The 22263-nt window shown below is 38.5% G+C and overlaps 2 protein-coding genes across 5 annotated transcripts in view; one reads left to right on the forward strand and one right to left on the reverse strand.

Annotated features, from left to right (window-relative positions):
- CTNNA1 (catenin alpha 1) overlaps nt 1-22263 on the reverse strand; it is a 276028-nt gene that overhangs the window by 46744 nt on the left and 207021 nt on the right. The window lies entirely within an intron of this gene.
- LRRTM2 (leucine rich repeat transmembrane neuronal 2) lies at nt 9646-11886 on the forward strand. The gene has a single exon (XM_006204580.3). It carries the CDS (start codon nt 9673-9675, stop codon nt 11185-11187), a length of 1515 nt encoding a protein of 504 aa, XP_006204642.2. The 5' UTR covers nt 9646-9672; the 3' UTR covers nt 11188-11886.

A 22263-nucleotide genomic window follows, 5' to 3' on the forward strand; every position in this document is an offset into this window, starting at 1 on the left:
TTCCAGTTATTTAAACATACTCTTTAGTGAGCTTCTACTCTGCATCCATTGGAGTAGGCAGGCGTAGCCATAATCCTTCTCTCAGAGGGTTTCTAACCTGAGATAAATTAATTCAGAGCAATACCAAATTCAGTAAGACCCTATACTGTGCTGGGCCTGATGGGAGTTCTGAATGACATAATAGAGGGTCAGAGTAGTATGTAAGTTATGTAGGAAATTGTATTTAAGTTTGGAACTGACTTTTTTTTTTTTTTAAGCATTAAGAACTAGAATTTCCTGGAGGATTTTATCAATTTTGGTGGTGATCTCTGAAAGAAGAAACATTTTCTTTTCTCCTACAACTCCTTCACCAACCCATACCTCTGCCATAATGCTGTGGACAGTGTGTCTCAATGCTGTGGATGGTGCATATGTCCACCAATTCCCTGCCTACATCCTACCACTTCTCCATTCCTTGACTCCATCCAACTCTTCCATGTGGGAAGGAATGAAATATATCCCTGGCACTGCTGGTGGTATCTTAAGGAGCATCTTAGTCCCTAGAAATAATGTGACAAAGGTTCTGAGGGCCTACAAAAGACTACTCAACCTGAAAGGTAACAGCACAAAATAGGCACAATGCTTCCAGGGAAAAACAGAGTGAAAACTTCCACAGTACTTCCAGGGGAAAAAAGTGCTCTAATTTGAAGGCTCTACATGATCTCTTCAGGGTTCTGCTGCCAGACGCTTCCTTCTCCTCTAATTCTGCACACCTGCCCTGCTGGATCCCAGCCTTTCCCGTTATTTCAATGCCTATGGTGACTCTGCTATCTTCCACACTATGAACCATTCACAAACATTTTAATTCTTCAGACATGACATGCTCTCTCTCACCTACGTGGAATACTCTCCCTCCTTTCTTCTAACTCCTATCCATCCTTTTAGATGCGTCATCACACTTCCTTGTTGAAGTTTCCTTTGGCCACCCTCAACCCTAAGTTCCAGTCAGGTGTCCCTCTGGGGTGTCTCCACAGCACCTCGTGCTTCCCCTCACAGCCATTCTCAAATCATACCCTGGGATACCTGCTGATATGAACAAATGAGAAACTAGTGACCAGTTAGACATGTTTAAAAATCATAGGACTCAATGTGTCATCTATGTGACATTATCAGTCTCCTGCTTTCTTGATATTAGTGAAAATATAGGCTTTTAAAATAACTTCAAATACTGCTTCTGTTTTTACTTTAATCTAAAGGAAGGCTGGATAGAGTAGCAGAGGAGGGTAAAATCCGATGGTTCAACCCTGAGACATTTAAGACCTATTTAAAAGAAAACAACAAATTCTGATATATTTCATGGGAAGGTCTAACTCGATACAATGCCTCCATCAGCCATCAGAAAATTAAAATAAAAAAACTAAGAATCATGATATTCTACAAGACCCAAGTCAGAATGGGCAACTGAAGCCTCCTTTCCCCAAACACAATGAAAGAGAGAGAAAAGAACAGAGCAGCATTGTCACTTCCAGGTTCAAAAGGGGAAAATGAGGGTTGTCATCCACAGAATAGAGGCCTTCAGGCAAAGCGGGGGTAAGGAACTTTAGAATAGACGTGATACCTAAGGTGTTGCTGGAAGGCTTCAGGGAAGAATAGGGTCTCTAACAGTAAAGAGACTCTTTAAGAAAAATGTTTGAAAACTAAAGGAGACTAGCACCCAGTAAAGAGTCAATTCATGTGTTCCTATGTAGAATTGAAAGTTTTGCTGTGGGCTGGGCAATACATTATCATGCAATATACATTTAGTGAGTAACATGAGAAACAATTTGACCCTGGTTGTTCTACCTGGTCCACACACAGCTGATGGGCTCTCCATAAGTTGAACATGTGATAAGAGTCATTGGGAGCCTCAGGCAAAGACTATGTAGCTTAATAACAGAATATAGTGGTTACATAGACCTGCATTCCCAAATTCCTTTCAAACATACCCTTAAAGTTGCAAAGACAGAAGTTTCTAGTTTGCCTAATGTTACCTATTTCATCCTAAAAATTAAAAAACTAGGTAGGGAACTCCAGAGTCATATACTATCACCCCACTTTCTTTCCCTTTCCCCTAAAAGAGAACGGAAGCTTAGAAATGAGCTTTACTGGTTTGTCTGGGTATTTTCTCAGATGACAACCAGCCTTGCTTACTCCTTTCAGATTTTTCTCGGCTCCATGCTGCATTACACCTGAAAATTTGCCCATCAGTTCTAATAAGCTTGGGTATTTTCAACTCTGGCACACATGCCAGAATACAGCTTTCGATGTTTTTCCAACGGTTAACATTCCACGATGGCCTAACTATGCCACATGCAGTTATGTAGCTGCTATAACACAGAACTATTATTAAGTGAACCGCAATGAATATGTTGTGCCTTTCCACCAAATCCTAGAGGATCAGAGTAAGTGTATAAACTGTTCCTTTCTCTTCCTGGGGAAAACAGTAACAAAATCCATGTTGGAGAAAAGTTAGAGAGCCAATACTAAGAGGGTCCTGGCATAAAGTGAAGCATGTAGCTGAGATGCTTCAATCTCTTTTTGAGACACCAGGTCTCTTCTTCTTAAAAAAGATAATCATCGATTTGTTAAACAGCAACTGCATAGTAAGTTGAGATGTTCTCAGATGCACAAAGAGGTATATAAAGCAAATAGGTATACAAATTAAGTACAGAAAGGTCATAAAATAAGACCTTAATTTTGAAGATACTAATAATCCAGGAAAAGAGAGAAAAGGATTCAACTGGGAAGGTATTTCAGAAGGATTTTAAAAGTTCAGTTAACTGATAAAAATCAGGCTAAGATTTATAATAAACCAGGGAATTTCTCTGGTTTCTATGTTGATTAAAAAAACAAGAAAAACTTTCTAAAGGTCTTTGATAATCTATTCCCTGCTAAAGATAATGGGAATCCTTGTTTACTGAAGATTCTATAAATCTCATGTTCACCAACTGGAGCTTCATATTTACCATAATACAGCAAGCGCGTGTCTTTTAATACTAAGAAAGATTCTCATCAGTTCTGCCATTCATTAAAATTAAGTATACATAGCAAAAACCACAAAACTGTCTAAAGACAAATGACTAATGGGAAAAAAATTTGTAAAATATTTGGCAAACAAAATTAATTTCTTTAACAAGCAAAAATGTCTTACAAATCTTTATGGAAATGACCAATTTTAGGAGTGGGAAGTGGGAATGAGTGAAATACACAATCTACAGAAAAGAACAAATATAACCATATACCTATATACAAAATGATGGCTCACTCTCATAATTAAAGAACAAATCAAAGAGAGCATTTTTCACCTACCAGAGTCACAGATATTTTATAAATTTTGCTAGCTTTCCAATACAGAGGGGGGAGGGAGTGGACACTTACAGACTACTGGAGGAAGCATAAAATGGTTTAAAAGTATTTGGAAGGCAATGAGGCAATGCCTATCCATTTTAAATATACATACCCTATAATCCAGCAATTTGCTGCTAGGAACTTACCTTAAATATAAACTTGCCTAAGGAAGCAAAGATATTAAAAGAACATTAATTTTACACTGTCTGCAAAAGCCAAAAGCCTCAAAACAAACTACATGTCCATAAAGCATAGTATAGCTATACACGCGTAAAGCTATGAAGCCTTAAGATACACACACACACACGTGGGGAAAAACTATGAAGCCATTAAACAGAGAGAGAGACACAGACACACACACACACACACACACACACACACACACACAAACATAACAAGAAGTGGAACAGAATCAGCTCCCATGGGAGTTCAAGCTTAGCAAGTCACTTTTCAGCAATACGGGGTCAGTATCTCCACAGCAACTATAATGTTGACGTGCAGCTATAAGCCATTCCTACTAAAAGTCATCTTATTCTCTTTGGGCTGAATTTTTGTCATTGATTTTCACTGCATTGAATGTTCAATTTTTTTTTTTTTTGCATGCATTAAGTACATGTTGCCATCTCTAGCCCAGAGCACACTAAGAGGGTTCTCAGGGAATGACTTCAGCAACCAAGACTGCTAGCACCTAGCCAATATACATGCAAATTCATTCTTTTAATTTAGCCAGTTGGGTCAAAGAATTCACTAAAATTAAAAGAGATTCTTCAAGTAAACATCAATAGCTATCTTAACTCCTAATCCTACCCTATACAAATGGCTTTTGTATAACCTATGGCCATCTATTCAGATAGGAGGAAACTTATCTAAATAGAAAGCTACTCAAAAAGTAGAAAGGGAGAAGCAGGAAGGACAAATCCAAACTTGGCTCTATTTCAGAATAAAAAACGAAGCCTGCCACGCAGAGGGTGAGGGAAACATGAACATGATGAAGTCACTGGCAGGTAAGAATAAGAAAAGCGCTTGGCAATATAAATTTCCATCGAACTATGCATTAATCAAGACTTCAGGTAAGTTCTGTTTGGTTTGGATTGGTTTGATGTCTACAGTAGGTGAAATAAAATATCTTCATGGTTTAAATGTACCTCTGCTCAAACTTCTGGTAAGATTTTCCCTCACCTAATGTCCAACTAAGGTGCTTAATCTTCTAGTCCTGGGCACAGAATACAATGCTAGCACAACAGAATTAGGCTGTCATGTGACCCTAATCCTCCCACCGCTGCCTCCACCCCCCTATCCCCCACAGCAACAACTGCCAAAAAGCACATGCCTCCAAAACTAGATGAAGAAATTCTAAACTTTGTAAGTTGTAGCATCAAAAGGAACACAACTCATCATCACCAGTGTAAGCATCACTCCTCCCTACTGCTTTCTCAGTCATGCTTACTAAAGAAAACAAAAGGACTTTTAAAAACAAAATCAGTAGAGGGCAAGGACAGGAACATGGATCCAGTGAAAAATAGGGATTCTGTATGCCTAATGTGGACAGCCGACTTTTCAAAAGGCTTTTGAAAGAAAGATTCTCAGCAACACAGATACTTATTTACATTCAACAGTGGCCCCCCCCTCCCCCCGTGATTTCACCACGACTCTAAGAGCCTATAACTTTGAATGCTCTCAGATCCTCCGGCTCTACCTGGGACAATCAACTACTCTTTAGCCCACCTCTAACATGACAGGTTGGTAAGGCCATCAATTCTTACATATTCTGTCTGTCTCTCTCAGATAGGCTCTGTTTCTTGGAAAGATAACAAGCTAATGTTTAGCACTAAGCCCCAGTAGTTTTTCCACTTTTTCAAAGAGCAAATTTAAAAAATTTAAAATAGACAATCTTTACCTCCAAATATATGCATGCTTGAAAGCAGTAAACAACTCGAGAACTGATCATTATCCTCTCCCATCCTTCTTTCCTCCTGCCTCCAAAAACAGGAGAGTAAAACCCACTTACTCTGATACAGGTCTTGATACAATAGAGGCTCAAGTATGTGGCTGTCAACTAAGAACCCTAAAAGGTTCTCAGCAGGGGATATACTCAGACCCACAAAATCTAGGACCTCTACCCTAAAAACTGCTATCACTTTTTGATAAATATGAGGAGATTCTCCAAATAGCAATGGTCAAAACTGGCAGCAACAAGGTTTATTTTGACAATCTTCTCCATAGCACCTCTGTGCAACACCTCTGGGTGCCGAGGCATTAAAATTTTTGGAGTCAGGTATGATTAAAGAAACATTAGGCATTTTAGCATAAAGCAAAATCAAACTCCCTGTCTACCACAAAAAAATAGAAGACTCCATGTTATATTATCTATACATCTGTTTCTTCAAGTGGGAAAATAATTTTCCCTAATCAGCAACATATATTAAAAGCAAACTTTCATACAAAGTAATGCAGATAACTACAACACCTAAGCCCTGCTGCTTGGCTCACTTAATTTGCTTAAGACCATTTCCAGAGAGGACAGACAGGTTAGATTTTACTTCTCCTTTGCCTTGTCATGAACAACTAACGCAGCAAGAATTGAAACAGATGATATGAAGAGCACCTTCCAGAGGTTGTACTGCCACTTTAATTAAGTCAAAGGCATATGTATGCAGAATAAAGCTGCTCTAAAATGAAACCAAGAAAAAGTTTCATTCAGAAAGAACATGGGTTTCTTTTTAGTCCTTTTAGCTAAAGAAAGATGAAGATTCAAAAATGATACAAAATTCCATCAATGGAAACTGTGTAATCCACCAATTTTAAGACAAACACTATGTCTTCTTTGATTCCACAGACTATAAACCTTTTGAACCCAAAGAGAGGGCAAGTGGGCTGGTGGCCTAGAGGGACTGTGCTCTGAGTACTGTGATACAGCAGGCTTTACTGCCCACGTCTTCAGATGCATCAAAAAATAATTACTCTTGATTGCATTGGTGCTTTTCTGGGCAATTTCCCTTGCCCACAAATCTGTTATAATAGTACTGGGATAATATAATTTAAGGATTTTCCATTTGTTAGTATGTAAGAAGTAGGCCAAGCAGACAAGAGAGCAAAAAAGGAACAAACAGTCTAGGGGGAAGGAAATGCTTTTCCTTCTAAATTTTCATATACAACTCATACTTAATCATGGTTGTTCTAATCCAATTGATTCTAACGCTTTTCTCCTCGTGGATCTAATGTGGTTACTTCAGGGAAGAATTTAATCCAGCTCCTACTGCCTCTCAAAGGCTTTTTTCATCAGAGGGTGGCTAACTTCAATAGAGCAAGGACTTCCTATATAAATAAATAAATAAATAAATAATAACTAAATAACTAACTAACTAACAGAAACCACCCTTATCAGACTTCCCTCTTTGGAAGTTTTCAGAGCAAGTTCCTACAGAACAGTAACTCTGAAACCTAGGGTCACAGATTCTATAAGAATTGGATTATTTTCTATCTACAGAAAAAGGCACTAGCAACAAAATTCTACAAGCCAATTTTGGACCTAGGATAAAAACTTCTAGCCTATAGAGAGACAGCCTTCAGAAAGGATCGAGGTCATTGGGGGAGTAGCATCCTTGAAGTCTAAAACAGGACTTCTCTCTCCCTTCCTTAACCAGTAAGCAGGAAAGCAGTGGGGATACAAGTCCCTGAGAATAAGGGGTTCCACTCATCGGCAACTTCGGCTTGGGGACTTCTCTTCGGCCTGGGGAAGTGGTCTTAGAACTGCACTGCAGTATAAGACTCTGCCTGTCAACTTTTCCTTCCTCTCTCCTTTCAGAGGTGTCAAATACGCTCTGTGGTCTAAAGATGCTATAGACCTCAGAGTATTTCTGCTGTCTTCTCTCTCCCTTTACACTTTCCAGGCATTTCCCCCAAGAAATTCTTAAACTTCTAATCCTATCACAGGGTCTACTTCTAGGAAAAGCCAAACTACACACCTGAATTTGCTGCCATTTCCACAGAGCCCTGAGGGAGGCACCTTGGAGTCTTCTAGTCCTCACTCCAGTGTCACATTCCAATACAAACTACACCCCTTAAGATAATCACTTCTTAGACTTGCCCAGAGGGATGAAGCCACTGGAAGCCAAGAGGCTGGTGATGTTCTGGTTTCACAGACGCCATGGGTAGTTTTGAGATTTCTGCCTACAGGTCTGAGACAAGAACCACTAAGAGTTAAGAGCCAATGGTATGGGAGAAACGGCATGGAGCACCAAATCAAAATGTCAGATGTATACAGGCCTTACTTTTTGTCAGGACTGAAAATATAACTCTGACTCATGCCAGAAGTATCTTTCATGTTTATAGAACACTAAACATGGAACTGTACATTCATGACCAAATTCTGAAAAGTGACACTGTTTGACAGGGATTAGATAGTGTTAGGTCAAGTTAAAAACAGCCAAAGCAAAAATCCCATTCCTAAGTGTAAGTGATCTTTTGTACCCCCTAGAAAGATTCTAACAACAGTTAGTAAAAGACTCAAAGTCAGTTCTTTAGGGTGCCAGTAGGCTCTTTTAAGTGTGCAAATACTCTATTGTTTGAGGGCCACAATGCCCCAAACTCAGTTATCAGCTGACGCTTTTAGTTGAAGGAGTGGGTGAGATTCTGAGATAAATACAAGAGATCATGTCAGAATCCAGTCATGCTGTGTCACCTGTTCTAAATCATTTCTATTCCACTGTTAACATTTAGGGCATGCAGTATTAAATGGCTGTATCAACCTACCCTTTTCTCCTACTAAGACATTCAAAGATCAAATAGCATTATTTCCTAATCAGCATTGTGATAAAGCATTATTGTAAAACAGGACAGGAGAAGAAATCTTTTTAACTAGCTTTCTCCTCATATTTTCAAAAAGCAAAATAATCAAAGGTTTCATTTTCCAAGCTTTTTTTTTTGGCCCTTTATTCTTGGTTTATGATGTTAAACTCTTAATGACAAAGAAGCCAAGCTCACTTAGCTAGTTTACCAACACATCTGAAGCAAATCATAGTCATACTTCTGTTTTAACCAAGCATGACGACAAGGTGATTGACTAGCTTTCCAAACTACCAGAGCAGCAGGCACTACCTTTCACAGGCTGCTGTTAAATCAGCACTTCATAAATCGTGCAGGCTCCTGCCCATTTAGATGATCTCTCTATGCAGAATCGACAGTCTAACACTGGCTCTCCCAAGCATTAAAAAATGATCACTCTGCTAGCCCAACTCACTGTTCAGACGGGTCTTCCTGAATGCAGCCTTTATTACAACCTCACTGCTGCTTCCTACACTGAAGGAATACCATGTTTTTAAGTCAGGAGTTCTTTCTCGCTTATTATAATCAGGGGGTCTTACAACGACCCCGATACTGTTACAAAGCACAGTGCTTTATAACAGTAAAGCTTCTGGAAAACCCAAACAAAAGACACGTCACCCGGTGACGTCAGCCTATATACAGTTCTGTGTGGTCGCAGCACATAAGCAAATCCATTCTTGTGCCGTTTCTCGGAAAAGCTTTTCAGTAAATGCACTCATGCTGCTCCAGGAGCTCTTCTCTGCAACAAGCCGCCCATCTGCCATCAACAAGTTAAGACCGAGAGAACTAACGGCTGCAGAAAGGAGAGACTGAAGCTTTGATTAACCAGCTGAGCAGTTAGAGGAAGACAAAATTAATAACTTACATTCAAAACTGATTTAGGTGATCAGAGTGGTCACAGAAAATGAAACCATTGCTTTCGAGAGGAATATCCTAAGAAAAAAACAACTCACCCTGGTGGATTCAATTTTACTAAGAAAGCCTGGGACACAGAAAACAGGAAACTGCTCAAAGGCTCCTGCATATTAGAGCCTTTTACAGACTCACTGCGTTGAGTCTAACAACCGCGACTGAATGCAGCCTCCAATGTGCTCAGAAGAATGGGTAAGTCCATTTATTTATGTGTTTCGTATAGTCAGCAAGGAATCATGCTTAAAAATAAGAAGCCACTGATTTCACATTTTATGAGGGAATCACGTCATTTTTGGATTTTGACGTTTAGGTAAAAGCATATAAATACTGCTGATGACAGGACATGTTTTATGTTCTTTTTTAATGGTTTAAGTTTTGCTCTAGTCATAAAACAAGGTTAGTTTTTCTGCAGCAAATGAAAAATAAGTTACATGCAGTGAAATCTTTTGCCATAATGTTATGCTGTTGTTGTTTTAAGCTCATACGTTCTGCTGAAAAATATCCCATGTTCTTGTTTTTCTTAAACTATATTCTGCAGGCTTACATTTCAAGTGGCCATTAGGGGCCCCTATGCTGGCAGCAATATATGCAATGAGTATGGTTTTAAAAATGCTGCCTGCCCTGGGTATGGCGTGTCCACACAAATGCCGCTGTGAGAAGCTGCTCTTCTACTGCGACTCTCAGGGCTTCCACTCAGTGCCAAACACCACAGACAAGGGCTCTCTGGGCCTGTCCCTGAGGCACAACCACATCACAGAGCTCGAAAGAGATCAATTTGCCAGCTTCAGTCAACTTACCTGGCTCCACTTAGACCACAATCAAATCTCAACAGTAAAAGAAGATGCTTTTCAAGGACTATATAAACTTAAGGAATTAATCTTAAGTTCCAACAAAATATTTTATTTGCCAAACACAACTTTTACCCAACTGATTAACCTGCAAAATTTGGACCTGTCTTTTAATCAGCTGTCATCTCTGCACCCAGAGCTCTTCTATGGCCTCCGGAAGCTGCAGACCTTGCATTTACGGTCCAACTCCCTGCGGACTATCCCAGTACGCCTGTTCTGGGACTGTCGTAGTCTGGAGTTTCTGGATTTGAGCACAAACCGTTTGCGAAGTTTGGCTCGCAATGGATTTGCGGGATTAATCAAACTGAGAGAGCTTCACCTAGAGCACAACCAGCTGACAAAGATTAATTTTGCTCATTTCCTACGGCTAAGCAGTCTGCACACGCTCTTCTTACAATGGAACAAAATTAGCAACTTGACATGTGGGATGGAGTGGACCTGGGGCACTTTAGAAAAGCTAGACCTGACTGGAAATGAAATAAAAGCCATCGACCTGACAGTGTTTGAAACAATGCCTAATCTTAAAATACTCCTCATGGATAACAACAAGTTAAACAGCCTTGATTCCAAGATCTTAAACTCCCTGAGATCCCTCACAACCGTCGGCCTCTCTGGCAATCTGTGGGAATGCAGCCCTCGAATATGTGCTTTGGCCTCCTGGCTGGGCAGTTTCCAAGGTCGGTGGGAGCATTCCATCCTATGCCACAGCCCTGACCACACCCAAGGAGAGGATATACTAGATGCAGTCCATGGATTTCAGCTGTGCTGGAATTTATCAACCACCGTCACTGCCATGGCTACAACTTATAAAGATCCAACCACTGAATATACAAAAAGAATAAGCTCATCAAGTTATCATGTGGGAGACAAAGAAATCCCAACTACTGCAGGCATAGCAGTTACTACTGAGGAACACTTTCCCGAACCAGACAATGCCATCTTCACTCAGCGGGTAATTACAGGAACAATGGCTTTATTGTTTTCTTTCTTTTTTATTATTTTTATAGTGTTCATCTCCAGGAAGTGCTGCCCTCCCACTTTAAGAAGAATTAGGCAGTGCTCAATGATTCAAAACCACAGGCAGCTCCGATCCCAAACACGACTCCATATGTCAAACATGTCAGACCAAGGACCGTATAATGAATATGAACCCACCCATGAAGGACCCTTCATCATCATTAATGGTTATGGACAGTGCAAGTGTCAGCAGCTGCCATACAAAGAATGTGAAGTATAATGTCTACCCATCGTCAAAAATTACATCAGATAAGTAACCTATTTTACATAGTAGGGGCTAAATACATATCTAATTTTTACCAATGGTGACATTAAGCCTAATTTTTCCAAACCAAGTGGAGACTTAAGTTTTTGAAGTGTTGAAGTATTTTTAATTTTTTTTAATGAAACCATATTTTAAGTGTTAAATGAAGCAATGCTCACATTAATTTGCACTCTTGTTGGAAATTCTAAAAATGCTTACTTCAAAATAAGACATTTCATACATGTAATTATATACTATCATGTGTAAACATTTACACTAAGATCTCCATATGCTAATTTTTTCTACTGAAAACAGTTTGGAAAAAGCAGAAAGAGATATGGATCAATACTTGTTTGATTACTGCTCTCCACCCTAAGTACCACAAATGGCTTGCTGCTTAAAGGAGACTTAGCAAAGTTCTCTTGTATCATAATTTGGTATTTACTCAAACCTAAAATTTACAGCCAGTGTGGGAAGTAGAATTTCATGTATGCAGAAGACTGGTCAATATTAAACACTCTTCTTCCAGAGTTTTTGCCTGTGTTAGTACATATTATCAAAGTCCACATCATGAAATCAGAACTATTTATGTAATTTTAATAAGCTGAGTGACACATTTAAACAATGAATCCAAGTGATTGTGAAAAGGTCTCATTACAATGAAATCAATACTAAGTAATTCCACTGACTGTATCATACATCTCTAGTTTCACTTATAATGGACATGTTGATTTTCGTGGCATTTAGATAATTATTTTAAACTAGTACTAAATTACCATTTTACTAATTAGTTTACTAAATTCTACACTTACATTTATAGGTGAAAAAAGATAGAAATTATTTGGGGAGAAGAGATAAACTGAGTCAATTTAATAATCCTATGACCTGCTGCTCCCTTGAGTTTGAAAGCACACAGAAATATACTCTCTTCCTCCCTCCCTCAACTGTCATGATCAAAGATGCTCTGCAAAGGGGTTTAAACCTCTTTCGTCTGCCTTTTCCTGATTTTCAAGCCTCAGAGTGTCAAATTTAAAATAACTGGCTAGCAACAGATGCAACACTGATTCCTGTCAGAACATGTTTTAAAGGAACCATGAAAAATGGTTATATGCTAAATTTTGACCTCTTAATAAACACCTATTTGCACTGTAAAAGCATGTTTCCAAGTGAAGGGGACAACACATACCTGAGGCAAACCTTCTTGAGGTGGGACACTCTACGTGCCTATGCAACCACACAGTGGTAACTTGAAGGTGCCACGGGAGGTGAGGGGATGAAAGAGAAAGGCAGCATTTTGAAATCTGACTCTTGCAGAAACAGGTTAGCAAAGTTAAAAGGTAGCCAAAGGAGGCAAATGGGTAACTGTACACGATCTGCATCAAACAGGGCAAGGCCCTGGGACCTGCAGCTGAAAAGGGGAGAGGAGGTTCTCCCCTATTAATATAAATGTTCTGTGATTAACAAATGATAATGATGCCGCACTTTTCATGCAGAAAAGAGCCACAAGTATTTTGTTTCATCAATCATTATTTCTACAGAGAACCTATGACATATTTAGGATTTAGATGCAAGTTACCAATTCCTACAGAATTTTTCCATAAATAAGGTTCCATGTATGTAGTTGCAAAAACCATGAAATTAGACTACTGACTTGACTTTAGAAGAATGGCCATTTTTACAACTAACATTAACTGATGTGAAAAAGGGCATAATCCTTAGAGAAAACCATAAAACCACCATAAAAAAAAGTTACCTTTTACTTAACATGCTATCCTTCATTCAAAGCATATTTCTTCCCAGGCCTGAACTGAAAACATGTTAAGATTATAGTTTAACCCATGAGGTTTAATACTAAGAGAGGGATGTCTACCTACATTTCAAAGAAAATGTGTCTCAGTGAAAAGCAGACAAGATCACATATTACTGTAAAATTGTGCTCTCTACATTTTTTTTTTTTGTTTAAAGGGAGACAGATTAGCTTGGCAAAGTCTCAGTCCATCTCAGCTGATCTTGAGCAGTGAGCCTTTCATTTCTTGTTAACCCAGACCCTGGGACTGCCTCGGCAGGGACAGAAGCTGATTTTCTGGCAGAGAGCACAGCTCACAGCTTCCTTACAGAAGGGCTTGATCAGAAGCCCCCATTACAAATGAGAACTCCACAAGCTAAAATTTACCAACCCATTCATCAGGGTAGCCATGGCCATTTGTCAGGGAAGACCTCTGTCACAATACAACTGTGTCCTGAGCACACAAGAGTCCCCTAGCCCTGAAGGATAGCAAAGAAGTAGTTTCCATCATTTCAACCACAACCCTAAATTAACTGAAACTGTGAGAAGGGTGAGAAATACTGGCTGGGAATGCCCACATTAATCCTAAAGATTACAGTTAGTAAAATGGACTATCAATTGGCTAAATTCTTAATGTACGCAGAAGAGTCAATTGGAAAGGCAAGACATTTAGTAATTCAGGGAAATAGCATACTTAAGCCACCAAGGCATACTTTCAGTTGGGAGGGGAAAAAAAGAAAAAAAAAAAAAAACAGATTCTTTTGCCCTTCATTTTCTGAGTAATGCTCTCTGAGAAAAGTGAGTAACAGTGCCAAATAGCATTACCCTTTTTCATTTAAAGTGCAAACTTCCCTTTTCAATTGCCTATAGAAGGCAAGACTCCTTTTAATTTCAATCTATTTCTGTTTTGGTATCAGCACAGGTTTGAAGATGAGACTGTTAGTCATATGTGCTCTCTTTACCAACTGGCTCGGGTGGAAACGCATCACAACTACACTGCAGATCCTGGTAATACAATGTTAGGCCTTTCATTTTTTGGTGTCGTTTTATTTTCTTCAACACCTCACCCACCCCCCCAACTTTCCTTTTAAATTTTCTGGGTTAAAGGGAAACGACCACTTAATCAAGAACCAGAAAGTAATTAAATCTCTCTGGAAAAGGAGAGCTAAAGAAGGCTATGATACTGCACCCACATAGTAACCAACAGCTAGTCTGGAATCATTTATATTCATTTCTGTAGCTTGCCAGGGATTTCAATCACCTTTCTGAAATGAGAGTGGGCTGATAAATTTGCAAATCCACACACAACTAAGAGAATACCCATTGCCAACATCAAATAGCAAAGATACTAATTTTTTAAGCCAAAAATCTGCACTAACACATGTAATTTCTTAATGTGCCTAAGTTAATTTCTGTACCAATTCAATGAATGGAATTGATTGAACTTCCCAACTCCACTAATTATTAAAATCCATCTGCTTATTCTAATGCTAGTCACCAAGAGCTAGACTCCATCTTTCCAATAAAAATAAGCCCTATGTAGCACTAGGTCTGAATCCTAAAATTCAAAACAGGCATATCATTTTCTTAAAGCATATTTCCTACACACAGTTATTGGGGGGGGGAGGCTATAAATGGCCTGTTCTCTCTAAAATGTGGATATCAATATGAAATTTTAAAACAATATTTTCAGAAGCTGACTTAAATGATCATTTTCCTAATAAAGCAATACAGTAACAGACCTGTCTCAAAACTGTTTTGGGACAAGCTTCTCATATCTTACTGGTTAAAGTACTTCGACCAGAAAGACAAAGATAAAAGTGATAGGCCATCTGTAGATAATTAAATATTTTTGTTCCTAACCTAGGGCAAGCTCGTAGTACTTAAATAATTTAAGCCCAAAAACAAATAGTAAATGACTGTTTAAGCTTTCACACTGCTACTGCAAACATTTGGAAAAGTCTGCTACTCGTTCAACTAACCTATCCTTTGATAATTTTTTAAAAGCCTGATCTATGGAATGTTTGGTGAACCTTCCTATCAACACTGAAACTGGAAACTAAAAGTACAGTCCAAACACATTGTGTTCAATCACCTTAAGAGCCATTTTTTTTGGGCAGGGGTGGGAGGTGGGCAGTGGGTTGGTGGGGGGGATGGGAAGAAAACAGTATTATACTGGGAGGGTGGGGGAACAAAGTGCAGTGTACAGGAAAGTTTTGTTATTAAAATTGTGTATACTGTAAAAAGTGAATGTCTTTTTTTTAAGCTTTTTCTTCATAACCTATCAATTTTGACAAATGAAACATAAAAAAATCATTCATGACAGATACAGAAACTTTAAATGAACAGTTGTTTTGTACCACGTTCTCTACAACACCAAATGTGCCAGTTGAAAAAAGGGCAGCTAATCATCACCTGCCTTCATTCAGAGAGACAAAACTAGGCTAAGAAGTAAAAGGGGGGAGGCAGCACTAGCTGAAAAAGCCATCATGCCAGTAAACAGCAGTCATGCAATAAGAAACTGCTGTGTCACAAGCCTTAGCAAGTGGACCAACAGCTATCTCAGGGGCCTAGAGTGGGCTGCCATTCCCCCTCCTCCCTAACAGTGGACTGCTGCCACAGCCTGGGGAGCTTCAAAAAGGTACTCCATTGCCTATACCCAGAAAACAGTAACTTGGCCTCTACCTAGGGAGTCCATTGGGGTTTGATCCTAGTAGTGCCTTGCACACCACTCCTGAGAGGAAGGTTCTCAAGTGCTGACCATGCTGGGATTTCTAGGATCCTTACATGACCTACCCTACCCCAGACACTAGCTCAGTAAATATGGATAGGGGAAAGGAAGTGAAGATTTTTAACTAGTGCTCCTTGCTTGGCATAGATAAACATCCCCAGGACAGGATGCTTTGCCACAGCAGCACTAGGGGCAGAAACTGTCCTGGCCTTGAGTTGACTGCTACCAAGTCGCCATACTTGCCAGAATGCACTTACTGCTTCTCCAGGCCGGGAGCAGTGCAACAAGACCAGAAAGGTAAGAAGAAATAAGCTATGCCTTTCCCCAACACCCAGGGATGAGGGGAAGCTAATAAACTTCTTACACCAGGAACTTCAGGAGTAACTAGGGCAGAGGCAGGAAGCACAGTACAAAACTGTACTTTCAAACTCAACCAGTATGCACTAGAGGGCATAGGTGATAGTAGTTTCAAGCTGCACAAAGGAATGGATTCCTATCCTTTATGGAATTAAAAGCAGAGCTTATTAACGTAATTCTCGCACATTTTAATCTTGAAAATCCCATGTAAAGCTATATCTGATTTCTTTATCAGTTATTTTAATTAGTTTTGCCTGTATGCCACAGCATTTTCAGGTTCCCACTCAGATTTATAATAGAATTCAAGGTCTGTTTAAAGAAATTTTTTTCTTTCTTTAAATATATCTAACCAGCTGGGTTCTCAAGTTTCCCTTAGAAATGTTCTACAAATTGTCTTTTACAAGGGAAAAAGAGGTAAAGATCACAGCTATTCCCAACATCTCTCCTTAGCATGAGCTCCTCCTCACTGGACACTCACTGTCTTAAGGGACAGATGTTGGGCCCCCCTTCCCCTATCTGAAGGGGCCTTTAAAGAACAAGAAATCTCCAAAGGCAAGTACAATGAAATATCCTACCTTGCAAAGCCCACAAACTGAATATACCATCCCTTATACATGGAGGCCTAAGACTAAAGCTAGCCCATTTGCCAACTCAGGACCTTCTGGATAGAAACCCAACGTGAAGAAGCACCTGTGAACAACCACCCTGAAGGTGGGGGTCAATGGCTCTACCACCATCCAAAGAGAGAGGGCTTAGGAACCAGATTTTAAAACTGCAGACCCAGATACAATTCCCAAAGTCTTTTCAAACCTTTCATAGAGACTCTACCAACAACCACAATGAAGAGATATAAAAATGTCATAACTTTACTGAATATCCGTTTACAATTGTGCTCAATTCATAAGAACTACAACTTCAGGCCCTGGTATTTCTACCCAAACAAAAATAAACAGACCGACACATGCACAAACACACACACAACATCTCCAGGTTGCTTTTTCTGGAAAATCATCAGACAAAAGCTCTACAGCCATTTATATGTTTCATTAACATGAGACCCAAAACAGTTCCTCTTGTGATAAACAAAAACATTTCCCATGGCCTAGCTGCAAATACATAGAGGGCAACTGCTCAGCACATAAGAGCTGTAAAACAAATGTATTTATCATTTATATATCACCTACTTTCATAAAATCAAGGAAATTTAGCAAAATACATTCATATGTACAGAATGGATGAAATAAGGCTGTAAAAAGATCAAAAGCAGGAAGGGATTCTTAACTCTAAGGGTCAAGGATATGTTTCACAGGATACAAGAATCCCTTGAAATTATATTGCAAATATTGTGTGAGTCTAGAGATTTCACCAGAACCTAAGACATTTTGGTTAACTCACAATAAAAGGAAACCCTAAAGGAGCAATAAAACAGTTACTTTTAGTTTACAGTAATTTGGCCTTGATCTTCCTGGTGGCTAAGGCAAAGAACAAAACAAATAGCTTTCCTCAGAGAAAGGATGCACATAGGTTTGTTTGGGGGGAACAAAAGAAGGGCAAAAGTTTGTGAATTATTTATAAAATAGAGCCAGCTGTAGGAACAATAAGGAAGCATGTCAGACAGTATCTCCAAGGAGGTTTTAGAGAACAGCCACACTTGTTTTTCATGTCAATCCTTGAAAAAACTACAGGAAAGGAGCCTACACAGGCATAATGCATGGTTTGTGACCTACTCTTTGTGGTGACCCAAGACCGGAGGAGCATATACAGTCAGGAAGAATGAATATGCATCTATTCGGAAGAACAGTTCATGTTTCTACCTTATCACATCCCTGGGACCCAAACTAAGGTGTTCCATCACATAAGGGACACCCAGTAAACTCCTAGTCCATTACATTACAAATCTTCTAGGCTCGGAGTACAATTTAAAATTTTAAAATTTTCCACTACATCATGAATGAAGAGAAGCATATTTCATGTAGTATCTCTAGGTATGCAGATGATAATCATAAATGTTCTTATTGGGTAAGAATCTGTAAGATGATAACTAATTTCCAAAGAAAGAACACATTTAAAAAGACAGCATTCACTGGTCTGAACAGCTGTCAGAAATTTAACTGTCTCTTTAAAATTTAAAACTCATTCTATAGGTCTTCAGCAAAACCTCCTAGGTTTCAAAAGGAACAAACAGCACAGGGTTTAGAGACATGCTCCAGACGAGTCTGTGACCCTGGACAAATCTTTTGACCTCACTGTGCCTCGGGTCTCTTACCCCTAACATGGAATTAACAGCAGGAACAACCAAAAGGGGATTTAATGCATGTAAATTCCTGAGAATAGGTGGCACAAAGTAAACACTGAATAAATATTTGGCATTTTAAATAGCAATATGTAGAGAACTAGATGCAACAGATCCATCAAGCAGAGAATATAATCAATCACGTAGAAGACATGTTAGGTCCCCGACTCACTCCCTGAAAATCTCTACTTCCCTCACTAAATTAACATATAGTATCCAAAATGAAGATTGATAATCAGTGAGAACTTTTAATAAGCCAACAGCCTAGATGCACTTTTTATATCTAATATTAATATACAACTGACTTGATTATTTCATAATGAAGTAATCTGCTTTATATAAATGTATTAGAATACTAGACGTGACATTACTCTGGTTTTATGAATCAAGGTTAATCTCAAAAGATTGAGAATCCCTAATTCCAAAGTTTCTTCCAGGTGAGACAGCCACTTAAAAATCAAATTATTTGATTATTTGTTCAATAAAATCATACAGGACAACAAACTATCCATTATCATTAACAGATACTATTTTTTTTCCAAGAAATATAAAATAATCTCATTGATATCTCAGCTTCTGACAATTTTATTTTAGGACAAAATATATGACTGAGAATTAAGAATCACTATTATGTTTGGTTTTTTTGCTTAGGAAAAAAAATGTACTTCAAGTCTACTACATCTAATTTAGGAAGCAGCCCATCCAGTTGTGGCAGATTTGGTTCCAAGGCAGATTTACCAGAATTAATGAAGGGTTTGAACAGGAGAGGTAGGAGAATTTTAAAAGACAAAGATATACCTTCCGTCTAGACGGGTATGTTTCATGACTGTTGACCCTCCATAGTATTTAATCTCTATTAAATATAAAGTTTGCACAGAACTGACTTGTCTGAATGAAGGCACACATTTGGTCATATCAGAACCTACAGATCTTACGGCCCATATTTTTCAATCAAAAACTTCTTTCTCGGCATTATCTTTCCAAGATCATGATCCAATTTATCCAGCAAGGAAAATTATCTCCTCCTTTACCCACAACTTTTCTCCACCTTCCCACATCTCCTGACCTTAGGCTTGCTCTCTTTCCTCATTTACCAGCACATAAACAAGTTTATCACACGTCTGCTTCTCTTCATGGCTTTCAAGACTCCAAGGAAAAACTATCTAATTGAGGGGAAAGCAGTCAGTTGTAGTATATCCACTGCTATACAGTTCCTTTTTAAGAAGTTAGCCGTAAGTTTAAAAATACTCCTAACTCCACAAAACTGTCTATCAGCTGCAAACTAATCCATATAATTTGAGAGATACTATTAGAAACATAGTTGCTCATCTGAATTGTCTTCTTAGTCTACCATTCTCTTTCTATAGATTCAAGTATCAAATAGTGTTTATTTACTTTGCTCTTACTTTCAAAAGACAATACCAGCATTTTAAGAATAGGTCCCCTTTTTGCTTTTAATATTAGCATTCACTCCAACTCTCTGACAAAATGCAATCCCTAATACTCCTCACATCTTTAATATTAACATCTATTTTGGTTTTATTTGGGAGGTGGGGGATATGCCTTGGGGCATAGAGGACATGTATAGAGGTCATGGCTGTAAAAGTTTAAAAAATGTAGAATTCTCTGGATAAAGATAGGCAGTAATCCTTCCTTCCCTAATCTGTGCTCTAAAATTTCATACTAGTTTTGTCAGCATTCCAGAGAACTGGACACAAAAACACTGACCTTTCATGTGAAAATATGTTATGCCATAGTTTTTGCTCCAAACAGAGAAAAGACAAGAGTATCAAGCGCTGGTACCTATTCCAGGCTGGAACTGTCACACATGGTACACAGTAAGAACTGTGTTCAGAAGTGACCCTGATAATGCTATCTTCTCACCAATCAACCTCTCTAACTTGCCCTTGAAATTCACCACAGGAAAAAATGGCACTGAAAATGGAAGGGGAAGAATTTACTACCCTCAGCACAGTCCTGTAGGCATCTGGGACAGTACCAGGTCACCATATCTCCCTCCTGTCTCCTGACAATCCCTTTAGGCCAGTGGGTACAAAACTGCTCTCTGACATCTGTCATCAACTTCCAACGACTAGAGCCCATTTTATTATTGTGGTCAAACTGCCAGTCTAAGATTTAGCTACTGCTCAACATGAAAACCTAATAGTGGGTGGTCAAGAATTTTCTTCCTTTTGATGCAACATTCCTGAAGTGTCAAAAGACATTACAGTGAAATAAACAAGTTTCTACTCTACAGCACAAGGAACTATATTCAATATATTCCAGTAAACAAATGAAAAGGAACATGAAAAGGAATATATGTACACACATGTATGACTGAAACGTTATACTGTACACCAGAAACTGACACAACATTGTAAACTGACTATATGTCAATTAAAATAAAATTACAGTGTATAAGTAACATCATCATCCAGATAACCAATTTGTGCTCACGTAGAATTAGAGGCGAGGTGATTACAGATACAATATGAAGAACCAGTCAAACTGCAAACGGGTTTATCTATAGTCCAGTTAACCACTCCACCAAATGCATCACCATAAATTAAAACAAAAATTGTTAAACAAATATATTTCTGTTAAAAACACGAATCTTCCAGTTCCCAAAAATAATCAATATTTTGAAGACCCTGCCTTCTAAATATTACATCAATTTTTAAACACACAGAGTCCTCAGTTTAAACTGAGGAGCTGAGGGTCTGGGTATTAGACAAAACCTATAAAGGCAAGACTCTTTATTCTGATTTATTAATTAGCATTTAAACTAACTGAACTCCAAGACCTGTTATCAACTGGAATTAAGAACACTAAAACAAACCGATAGACAGCATAATACTCAACGGTGAAAAGTTGAAAGCCTTCCCACTAAAATCTGGAACAAGAAAAGGATGCTCACTCTCACCACTTCTGTTCAACATAATATTAGAAGTCCTAGCCATAGCAATCAAGCAAGAAAAAGAAATAAAAGGGAAGCAAATTGGAAGAGGCAGAATTGTCACTATATGCAAATGACATGATACTATATATAGAAAACCCTAAAAGCTCTACATAAAAACTACTAGAGCTGATAAAAGAATTCAGCAAGGGCAGGAGAAAAGACTAACATACAGAAATCAGTTGCATTTCTTTACACTAACGGTGAAATATCATAAAAAGAAAGTTAAAAGAAATCCCTTTTAAAATCACATCCGAAAAATTAAATACTGATGAATAAATCTGAGCAAGGAGATGAAAGACTTATACATGGAGAACTACAAAACATTGACTAAGGAAATTAAAGATGACTTAAAGAAATGGAAAGCTATCCCATGCTCTTGGATTGGAAGAATTAATATTGTTAAAATGGCTATACTACCCAAAGCAATCTACAGATTTAATGTGATTTGTGTCAAATTACCCATATTTTTCACAGAACTAGAACAAATAATCCTAACATTTATACACAATCACAAAAGACCCAGAATTGCCAAAGCAATCCTCAGGAAAAAGAATAAAGCTGGAGGAATAACCCTCCCAGACTTCAGACAATACTACAGAGCTACAGTAATCAAAACAGCATGGTATTTGTACAATACAGACATATGGATCAATAAACAGAACAGAGTGTCCAGACTTATGGTCAATTAATCTTCGACAAAGGAGGCAAGAATATACAGTGGAAAAAAGACAGTCTCTTCAGCAAGTGGCATTGGGAAAACTGGACAGTCGCATGTAAATCAATGAAGTTAGAACACTCCCTCACACCATGCACAAAACTAAACTCAGAATGGCTTAAAGACTTAAATATACAACATGACACCATAAAACTCCTAGAAGAATACAAAAGCAAAATCCAATCCAAAAATGGGCAGAAGACCTAAACAA

This window comes from Vicugna pacos, chromosome 3 (genome assembly GCF_048564905.1).
Source record: "Vicugna pacos chromosome 3, VicPac4, whole genome shotgun sequence".
Classification (NCBI taxonomy): Eukaryota; Metazoa; Chordata; class Mammalia; order Artiodactyla; family Camelidae; genus Vicugna; species Vicugna pacos.

Excerpts from the sequence above, each read along its gene's own strand:
- LRRTM2 (XM_006204580.3), top strand. The coding sequence starts at position 9,673 with ATGCTGGCAGCAATATATGCAATGAGTATGGTTTTAAAAATGCTGCCT.